The sequence below is a fragment of the Asparagus officinalis genome, chromosome 8, assembly GCF_001876935.1.
Source record: "Asparagus officinalis chromosome 8, Aspof.V1, whole genome shotgun sequence".
NCBI lineage: Eukaryota > Viridiplantae > Streptophyta > Magnoliopsida > Asparagales > Asparagaceae > Asparagus > Asparagus officinalis.
This window is the reverse complement of record NC_033801.1, coordinates 50,965,384-50,976,716: the sequence shown is the minus strand read 5'-3', so window position 1 is coordinate 50,976,716 and position 11,333 is coordinate 50,965,384. Positions and strand designations below refer to the sequence as shown.

At 32.7% G+C, this 11,333-nt stretch overlaps 1 protein-coding gene across 4 annotated transcripts; it reads right to left on the bottom strand.

The window, feature by feature from the left end:
- Positions 2,479 to 11,332, bottom strand: LOC109822264 (WD repeat domain-containing protein 83). 4 transcript variants are annotated; one of them, XM_020388434.1, is made up of 10 exons: positions 11,254 to 11,332; positions 6,982 to 7,071; positions 6,067 to 6,389; positions 5,886 to 5,988; positions 4,583 to 4,690; positions 4,383 to 4,492; positions 4,179 to 4,286; positions 4,057 to 4,102; positions 3,844 to 3,975; positions 2,479 to 3,017 (listed from the first exon to the last, which is right to left on the bottom strand). In XM_020388434.1, exons 3-10 carry the CDS (start codon positions 6,285 to 6,287, stop codon positions 2,934 to 2,936), a joined length of 912 nt encoding a protein of 303 aa, XP_020244023.1. In that variant the 5' UTR covers positions 6,288 to 6,389; positions 6,982 to 7,071; positions 11,254 to 11,332; the 3' UTR covers positions 2,479 to 2,933. The 4 variants fall into 4 exon arrangements, with proteins under 4 accessions (XP_020244023.1, XP_020244025.1, XP_020244027.1 ...); XM_020388436.1 differs by having other exon boundaries at positions 6,067 to 6,381; XM_020388438.1 differs by having other exon boundaries at positions 6,067 to 6,329.

Below are 11,333 nucleotides of genomic sequence, written 5' to 3'. Positions count from 1 at the left end.
TCACATATGTCCACTGAGGCTACGCTGTTGTTGATCATTTTGTCGAGCAAGTCCATAACAAGGGGTTTCAATCCTCTGTGGCAATGGAAAAAAATTAGAAGGGGAGCCATTGATCAGTATAGCAGATTTAGAAGATGAGAGAATGTGATGTAGCTCAGGAATATTTACAAATGCGATGATAGAATTGATTGGACGTATTGTCAATCTTCAAATCTTAGATGATCGGGTAAGGCAAATCATGGAGATCAAGAAGTTAATTTAAGATTGATAAATGACTTGAGCTTTTTATACAAGCACAACCCATGTTAAATATTTTTTTTTTGAAGTATAAATAGGGCAGGATGCCCTATTTCAAAAGATTTATATTATAGAACCATATATATATATATAGGAGAATACTAGAAGTAATATGATGAACAATAGAAAGAAAGAAGGGGAGGATCATAGTCGTCACCACATCCATCATTCTAAAACTCAAAATCTAAACAAATGGTATAAAGTATCAAAGTATCAGGACACAGATACAATACCAGTCTGCTGATAAACAATCAGCATACACAACAAAACTGCTTACAATTAATCATAAAGACAAAGTAGTTGTTCAAAATACTAAAACAAATAGAAGCTGAAAATAATCAGCCACTACCCTCGCTACTACTCTGAAGCTCGTTGACCTTCTTATCTTGAATAATGGATTTCAACTTTGCAGCCTTCTTATGTCATGAACTACTTGTTTAGAACAACCGAAAATAGGCCACATTAGACGCCACCTTGGAAGGATCTCTAATCTCACCATTAAAGACCTTATTGTTTCGTTCTCTCCATAAACACCAGCATAATGTAGACCAGAGGATAGACTAGAGCACACAACAATTCTTACCGTTGATAAACTGTCCTTTAGTTTTCAACATATGAAAAAGATCATATTGAAAATAATTAATTTCCAGTGAAGGCAGAAAGTATTTCCAAATATCACGAGCATATTGACACTCAATAAAAAGATGATCTGCTGATTCCTCAACTTCATGACAGACATGACATAAGTGATCCCCCTATCCAACCTTTCTTGATGAAATTGTCCTTAGTATGGAGTTTGTTCTTGGATAACAACCAAAGGAAAATCTTAACTTTAAGAGGAATGTATGAACCCCAAATAAACTAATATAAATCATAATTAATACCACCAAAACTGAGAAGGCAGTAGAGAGATTTAATGGAGAAAGTGTTACTCTTGGTAAAAGGCCAAGAAGGTGAATATGAAGCATCAGATATAGAAGGAGCAGTCGATAGGAGCTCAAGCATAGCATCAACTTGGTGATTTTCAGGAGTAGAGATAGCTCTCTTGAGGATAGGTTTCCAAATCCAAAAGTTTCCCCTCATCATGCCTCGGGAAGCCACAAGAACATTACAAGAAAGAACAAGATTATATGCCCCAGGGAATCGACTAGCTAGAATGAAATTTCCTAACCATTTGTCTTCCCAAAATCTGATTCTAGTTCCTTCACCCAAGTTCCATCTAACCATACTCCTCAAGGCCAAGCTAACAAAGAACGCATCATGCCAAAAGTTAGAGATTAATCTAGAGGTAGGTTTACTAGAGAGAGGATAATTATGAAGACTATATAGAATGGAAATGGTATTACCAACAAAAGAATCATGGCTTAAAACTTTCCACACCCACATTGATAAAAGAGCAAAATTGAAGTTAACTAAATTAAGGACACCTAAACCCCCTTCTTTTTTGGATTTGCAGACCGAGGACCATTTCACCAAAGCTTTGACTTTACTAATCAAAGATGACCCTCCCCAAAGGAAATTACGACGCAATCTATCAATAGATTTAATAACCCAGCCAGGTAATTTGAAGAATGACATGTAATAGAGGGGGTAAAGAGGAAAAAACTATATTGACCAAAATAAGTCGACCTCCAATAGACAGATGTTTACTTTTCCAAAGTGAAAGCTTATGAGAAAAAAGAATCAAGAAGGGGTTGTCATTCTCTTTTAGAAAGAGAGCCAAGCTTAAGAGGGAGACTCAGATATTTGAAAGGGAACGAGTCTAGAGAACACCTCATAGAATTAGCAAAGGAAACACCTCTGCCTGGAATTTTCCTACAGTAGTAAAGGGAAGTTTTAGCATAGTTAATAATACCAAGACAATTTCATTAGCAAAGGAAACACATGCTGCACAGGTGCACGCTGTGTGCTAGTTATCTGTGGATCGTGTTTTACATATTGATACGGATAGGATGTAATTATGCATGTGCTGTTTCTAATATGGAAAATTATAGCATTACTTTTATGGTCATAAATCCGCGTTGTTGACGTAACACCATCTTATTTTGAGGTTAGCTGAAATCACAATTTGAATGCTGAATCTTATACTCAAAAGAAATTTTTATGCCTGTAAAGAAGTAACTGCTTCTGTGTCATATATCCAAATAAAGTTTCTAGAGGCTATTCTGTACTATACGCAGGTAAACAAAATCTACGTCTGAAATAAGATTTCGCTATCGATTTGGAGAGCAACAAATCTTACACAGTAACAAATAATCAGAGCCATACACCAGAACTTGAATATGTCAAAGAGCATGATGAAATCAGATCACCTGCTTGAAATATCTACCATACTCCCTGAAAGCTATGCTATTTAAAGTTATAATCAACTTTCGTATTTGTCTTCAAAGTTTCAGATCCATACCAGACAAGCTTATAACGAAGAAAGGGATCATCGACGCTGTACAACACCACCAACCAAGTATGGGGTTTTCCCCAATACAACTAGTTTGAAAATAAGAACACGAGGATACAAATCATGATTGGCTTATCAAAATATGAACTCTGTAATTTTGGGATGATCTTCTGAGTCAAATATAGCTCATCTTTCTCCCATTCCTAGCAATTGACATGGCATAGTTGCGAGTTACTTCGGCTCATGTTTTCCAAACACGAATGGTGCCATCCACAGAGGATGTTACCATACAGCAATCCTTTGGGTGGTAACTTACACTTGTCACCTGTCAATAATAAAGACATCGATACTAGTTAATAATTATTTGGTCATAGGTATCATGGTAAAATATCTCAGAAATCTATGCTGAACGTAAGGAATAGTTGTTCCAAATCATTGGTACATCAATTTCTTTTTGAAGTATCTACAGGCTTGTGCACCGCATAAAATAGAGAATTCAAGCATTTGGATATTGAACATATATGCGTGCTACGTTCATTAGAACCCTTTGCATATTTTATATTTCTAAGCTTTAGCATAATCAGCTAGAAAACACCATCCGGAGTTCAGGATACAGTGAACAGCGCAATAACAATATCAAAAGGGTTTTCTTAACTTTGATTTAATTGCGGATAGACTCGCTATACTATCATCCAGTGCTGATAGATAGACGCCCTGTAGTTCTATTGTTGCAGATAGGCCCCTGAGTGAAATTTTTTTCTGCCTCTTTTACCCTCAGAGAAAGAGAACATTGTTCTCCAGCGAAAATTATTTTTTCGACAAGTAGACCTGAGGGTAAAAAAAAATTCACACAGCCTGCAATTGGGTGATAGTATAAGGCGGTCTATCTGCAAGTAACCTTTTAACTTTTAACCAGAAGTGAAAAGCAACAATTTTTCATATTATTTTCATTAAGTAGCGCACTAAAGAATATTTCCAACTCTTTTTCAGTAAATATATATTGTTGTGCATGCTAACGTCTGAACTTCAGAACTAAACCATCATCTTAACTGACAACCCGTTAAGTGATATAAATATATGGAACATAAGAAAGTCAGGCATAGGTAATAAGAACACCACACTATCTGGGAAATCTCGTATTAAAAATTTACCACAGAGGCATGTGCTCGGAATCTTGAAACAACTGAGGCATCTACTAAATCCCAGAAGTAAATATAGCCATCTTCTGATCCACTGGTAATATGAGCATCAGTATTTGTCAAGCAGCAATCCATCTTGAAAGACTGCAGGGGTGAACAGAGACAGTACTAAGAATACATGAACAAACAACTCATCAGCAAACTATGGATATGACAGATTCATACCTTGCAAGTATGCCCTTTGTACTCTTGCAAAAGTTCTCCAGTAGATCTGCAATGAGTAAATCTTAATGGAAACTTTTATAAAAGGCACCTCAAATTAGCAACAGTCGAGTTACTGAATGTACCTGTCTAAAAGGCGTAGAGTAGAATCTAAGCAACTAGCTAACACACAGTTCGCATCATTCGATAATGAGATACAATTGACAGGCTGACCCAAATGATCAACCGTTTCTCTAGTATAAAAAAAGGAGAAAGAAACTATTAGAACAAGATTTGTCCTCTATTTAAGTTTGAATTCATTGAAACAAGTCAGCATACAAATAACCCACCTTCCCATTCGAATGTCAAAGGTGCGAACTGTACCATCAACACTCCCAGCAATAATTTCGGTCTTTGTCAAGCAAACAGACATCACACTGTCTGAAAATGTATTGATGATCTAATAACACAACCACAAGCTTTTAAGTTATTATCAAGTCAATCTGTAAAATTCTGGAGAAATAATAGAATTTAGGAGGAAAAAGTTAACCTGAATTGGCTCTGCACTTTGAGATCTACAATCCCACGCACGGACTGACTGATCATATCCAGCAGATACTACCACGGATCCGTACTCATTGAACTTAACAGAATTCACCTAAACAAGAGGGTAGAAAAAAATTTTGACGTGAAACAAACTATACAAGGAAATCTGGTTCAGGCTTAAGCTTAGAATGTTAGGTAGTAGAAACTAAAAGGAACATATGGAAATTAAAGACAGAGAGAAATCCTTTTGAACTTATTATTTACATTACTTTTCTTAACAAGTCTTGAACCATTCATATTATACCATATTTTGAGAAAAGTTCGCGCTTAAGTTTTACCAAGAGCAAAGAGTAACCAATATATATAGATATGACAATAAATTGGGATGGAGGGATGAATACAAACTACAAGTTTGTATGAGGCCTTCAAAGTCCTATTCAACCGAAAATTAATTAAAGACACAGCTCCCCGACCATGAACCAGTGTTTATGATATCTACACTGTCTTTTAGGGTTGAAAATATGCTCGAACGAGCCAACAAGTTGCTGTGAGTTTACCAAGTATTAAGTCTAAAGCTCTTCTGTATAGACAAATTGAGAGAGCGAAGCAACATTGAGTTTGAGCTTCATTTTTTAGCTCATGATATCTACCGGAGCTAGATCGAGTCATTTTGTTTACAAGAAATTAGGAACCCTGTGATGGATCATCCTCATCTTAATGCAATGAAATTAACAATAAAAACAGAAACAAATGCTTTGTTTGGGAGTTTACTAAGGGAAGAGATAGAAAGTTAAATAATGGAAAGGAAATGTAGGGAATGGAAGTGAAAAGATAAAATGGTGTTTGGGAATTTAGTAAGGGGAAGGGAAGTAAATTTGTTTTACCTTGTTTGGGAGTTCTAATAAAGAGGAGGGAAGTGAAGTGGATATGTATAATGTTACATAAGTACCCTTACATATTGGATGTGAGTATATCTTAGCCATAGAGTTTAATGTCATAAGGATATAATTGTCTTATTACATTGTAAAATTTTACATTGGTTTCCATTCCATCCTCTGCCCCCCAAATTGCAGGGGAGGAAAATGGAAGGAAATTTAACCTTCCATTCCATCGTCTAACCCTAAAAAAACTCCCAAACAAGGTGAAATTGAAATTTCATTTTAACTTCCATCCATTAAGATTCATCCAAACAAGGTGAAAAACTAAACAAAAAATTGACCTACAAACTCATCAATTCATCTATCAATATTAAATCAAAGAAATAAAAAATTTTATGAGGGAAAAAAAGCTAAAATGCGCAATCAAACCTCACTATCGTGTCCACGAAATTTACGAATAACCCTCCCCGTCGAAACATCCCAATAGAACAACTGCCGATCTCCACCGCAAGAACACAGCTTTGTGTTATCCCTAATCATAAAATCAAATTTTTATCAAAAAATCATTAAAAAAACCATCAAATTAGGGTTTTATGGCAAAAAGACATACGAGGTGACGTGGACATCGCGGACTTCACGCCCATGAGACTTGTAGGTCTTGATGTGGATACCACGGTGAGGGTTCCAGAGGCGAAGGGTTCGGTCCTTGCCGCAGCTCAGGCAGTAGTTTCCGTCGCCATTAAATCTAACGGCGAGGACGGCTCCTTCGTGGCCTTTTAGAACGTTTGCCTCCTTTCGAGGGAGGAGGTCCGCCGCTGATGACGACGACATTGAACGCCGTTTGTGCACAACTGACAGCAATTTTCTTTAGCTCTGGAGCAATCACAGTGGTGGACTAGATCTTAATGTTTAGTGGGCCGCGTAGCTGAAAATCTAGCCCATTAAGAATAATAAGCCCAATAAGGCTAGAAGCTTTCTGTAGTTTAATTATTGTCCAAATAAAGTTAGGAAAATAATATGGAAGGTAAATGACCAAATATTATTGCAATTAAATTAATTTCGTTCCAGATGACGTTTATTTATTTATGAATGACGTAACATGAAAAAGTGTTCTTAACTCTTTAATACAATATTAGGATCCTTAAAATGAGTTTCTTTATAATAATAATCCAATAATATCAACGTGATTATGGTTTATGAATAATCTATCGAACATCATACCCATTGCAAACTGTGTGAATTTTTTTAAAACCCTCAGGAGGTCTATTTGTCAAAAAGTTATTTTATCTGGGAGAACAATTCTCTCTTTCTCTGAGGGTAAAAGAGTTAGGAAAAAATTTCACTTAGGGGGTCTATCAGCAACAATAGAACTACAATATGATTTGAAGAAACAACCTAGCAATCTTATTTGATAAAGCTTGCATCCAAAAAAAAAAACAAATCCTAACAAGAAATCTGAAGAAGCAACAATATCCAAAAGTACCAAACAGAAACTTGTATTAACCAAAATAAAATGGCAACTTACCTTTAAGATATTGCCAGTCATAGGACTTGAGAGTTGAGACCAGTTTCATGAAGGTGGAAGCTTGAAATAACAAATGTTTGCTCTTAGCACCTACATAATAATCATATAAAAGCATCAAATTGAATGTAAATAGCAAATTATTAAGGAAAATAGACACTACTAGCAGCAAAACCTGTGAACAATAAACTTTAACTTGAGATTTATTAACAAATTCTAAAAAGTTTGCTTTAGTAATACTAAGTTATGAATAAACCATACTTCAACTAGGATACATCCTTTAAGACACACAACACCAAATTGAAATCCTTCAAGGTTCCCACAACTAACACCAAAAACACTATAATTGGTCAAATTAAATAAAATTCAAATATATATCAAACAAGTAGCATACCAACTCAACAATAGAAAAAAAACAAATATTAGACATTATCAATATACTCTGGTTACGTACTGAAATAACAACTGTCACAAATATAACAATGTTCAACATACTATCAAGCTTGAGAACTTTAGCAAATAAGCAACAAACTGAATGAAAGTAACCACATAAGAACACCTAAGCAACAAGAAGACAACATAGAAATAAACAAGACAAATAGAACACAACCGGATATCAAGATCTTCATACTCCCTCATTTCTTTCTTGTAGCTAAAGTATCTCAAAGTCGATATTCATCTCATATTTGCATAGCTAAATCATCTCTAAAGTTGCTCCATTCATCCGTAACTCTCACAGTGATAATTTGTTCCTCATCTACGTTCTCAATTTCTAAAATAGGAGCATCTTCTAATTCTCGATCTACATCATGCAACAAGTCATCTTCATTCATATCTTCATGTAAAAAGTTGTGAAGAATACAACACGCAATAATGATCCTAATGTGAGTTTTAACACTATAAAAGCTAGCTGTCTATAATATAGCTCATCATTTTTTTAGCAATCCGAATGCTCAACTGTGTTTCTAGCAAAGGAATGACGTTGGTTAAATAACTCTTTGTAGTTTCTTGGACCATGTTCTCTTCAAGACTATATGGTAGCGAGCCCCTCCATAAGGTGCCAAAAACCCCATGCCATTTGTATACCCAGCATATACGAGAAAGTATTTATCTACAAAATTAAAATTTTCAGTCACAACAACGTAAAAGCTAAAGCTAAGAAGTAATGCATATGAAATCTGTTTTGTTGGTCCTATTTTTTACATTATGAGCTAAAATATGTAAAAACATTGTGATAATTTTATCAATTGTGACATTTCTTGATACTATTAATCCCCCTCTAGTGTGTAGGACATCATATAACGTCTTAAAAGCTTGAGGATTCATACTCCGTTGTTCAATATAGTCATTTGCATTGCAAATAAAAGTTTGAATCCAAGACTTTCTAAGGTATGCCCTTTCATCTCTTCTTCATGTGTTCTTGAACTCTCCTTTAACATGTACTTTGTATAGTACCAAGAACCGCTAGCAGCAACTATGAAATTGACCACTATCATTATAATCACATCCTCCTCTCTCCTCTCTCCTCTCAAATTGTTCCATTGTATGTTTATGTTGGATCCTTGAATCCCTTCCATCATTTATTATTTTTAACCTATCACATTAAGAGGAGTGACAATCCAGATTAAAAGGCAACCATATCCAAAGCTATCAAGTTTAATCAGAAAAAAAACATGTAACTTTGATGTATTTTTAAAATATACTAGTGTTTGCAATGCAATAGCTTGTATCAAAAAAGGGGAATGGAACGAGACAATGGAATGCTAACTGTAGTATACATCGTTAGAAGAGATTAAGGTGAACCTTACTAAACACGGTTTTGTTATTATGTCTATCAAGCACACTATACCATAGTTTAAAAGTAGAATAAAAGTTCATAACAGTTCTCTGTAGTTCATACTAATAAATGAGCTAGAACAATAAACAATGTAAAACCTGAAGCTTGAAGAAATTCACTCTTTAATTTCACACATAAAAACATGAAATTTTATTGCATACATATCAATCCACCCTCTTTTAATTTCACACATAAAAACCAAGCTTTTCCTAACAGCATGTTCTCATTTGATTCTAGCCATACATGTGGTGAAAAAATACAAAAATTCTAATGTTGAAATGCATGTAAAAAGTTTGTCCTGAAGTAATATTGCTCATTAATAAGCGTGGCAAGAAAAACTAAGCAGTCAATATTTAAAGATAAGGATAAGAAAGCTCTCATTTTTTCGGTTCTTAAAGAATGTCTCTATGAAAAGGAGAAACAATTATTTCAATTTTCATAAAGAAAAATGAGGAAAAGAGAGCATATAATAATTAACCAAAGATGTGGGATGAAGAAAATGAAAGTTTGGATCTTTTTAAAGAGCATGAAGAATTCAAAGTTGGATTCGTATTTTCTATGGACTAGGTAACATTGAGAAGTTATCACTAGGGAAGGTCACTATGTTTGGATTATCTACAAGATTTTTACACTCTGTAATCTTGAATTCTATGATACATGTGACAAGTGAAGTTTTCCTCTTAAAACCTCTATTGTTTGTCCCAGGACCAACATAAATGGCACAAAAGGAAATTTGTAGCATTATTCACTTTTGAAAAAGGCATCAACCTAACATTGCTCATTCTAAAGATATAGGTTACAAGTGGACACCGCAGAACACTTCCCACAACAATTGCACCTCAACAAGAGTATAATACACATAACTTTGTCATCCATAGTTTGATTAAAGCTGCTACTCCTAAGGATGGGAAAGATCTAAAAGTTGATGGTACAAAATGTACTATCACTTGTTCTATGAAATAGTCTAGTTTCAATGCAGATAACAAAAATTTTCAATCTCCTTTCAAGTACATCGTTACTATTGCCATTGCATGATGCAAAGATAGCATAACCGAGAGGTCAATAAGTAACATTTAGGCTTCGTTTGAATACCATAGTGTATTTTTTGTTTCATGATGTTTTTTTCAAAAATAAAACACCATGTATTTGAAAATCATGGTGTTTTGTGAGCTAAATCATCCTCAAACTAAAAACACATCACTTATTTTAAAACACTTGTGTTTTAAGTTTAGTGTTTTGGTATTGAGTTCGAGGAGGTGTTAATATAATATCAAACATAACATATTAAATATAATTAATATATAGTCATTATCAACATGCTTATTATATTATATTATATTATACTATATTATAGTTCATCTAATATATTAGTAATATTTATTAAATAATATAAAATATATTAATATTAAAATATCTTATATAATAATATAATAACATATTAAATACTAATATTTAATATCTTGAAAATGTATTATATATTAATATAGTTAAATTAATGTAATAATAAAAAATAATAAAATATAAATAAATTAATAAAAAATAATAAAAAGGTTATTGATAACAAATAATAATAATATAACAATGATATAATATAATATTATAATCACTATAGTATTATTAATTTTTTAATAAATAATATGTAATATATTAATAAGTATAAAATGTTGTAATTATTACTAAACTCTAACATATTAGAAACTATAATATAATATATGATGTTGAAATATTTAAAAAATATTAATTTATAAGTAATATACTAGTAATAACATAATATAATAATAATAATATATTTTATTAGTAATAATATAATTTTATATTAATAATAAAATAATATTATTTTTTTAAAAATATTATATAATATATTGCATTAACAAATTAATATACCAAAACAATTAAATATATTTTTATTTGAAAATAGTATGTAATAATTATAATGTAGTATAGTACATTAAAGTACAATATGATATTATAATACATTATTCAATATTATGTTGTATTATATTTACTATTATCATATATTTAATACTAATCTTATATTATAACTCCAAAAAAATGGATGTAATTATTGGACGGAAGTCTAGGGACAACGTAATTTTTTCATTCACCTAAATTGAATATATAGCACATCATTAAAATTTATAATGTGTTATATATCACTCTATTTTTTGAAAAAAATTTATGTCACATACTTTCACATGAATCGGGTGTTCATTAGGATTAATAGTTCACAAGTGTTTAATTAGATTTACGATTATAAGTGTTGTTCAAATGGGGTAAAATGTAGTAGAGTTAGGGTTAATATATAACTGAAATTTTTCCAATTAGGGTTACAAGATTCAAACTCATTTATTTTTTTATCATAATTTAGATTTTTAAACTAAATTCAGCAATAAACAATTTAAAAATTTAAAAATTTAAAATTTTCATGAAAATCATACCTTTGGGTTGAGAGATGATAAGATCCAAAAATGACGAGCGCGTCGTGCGGTGGTTGCGATCGGGCTGAGGAAGAGCAAGA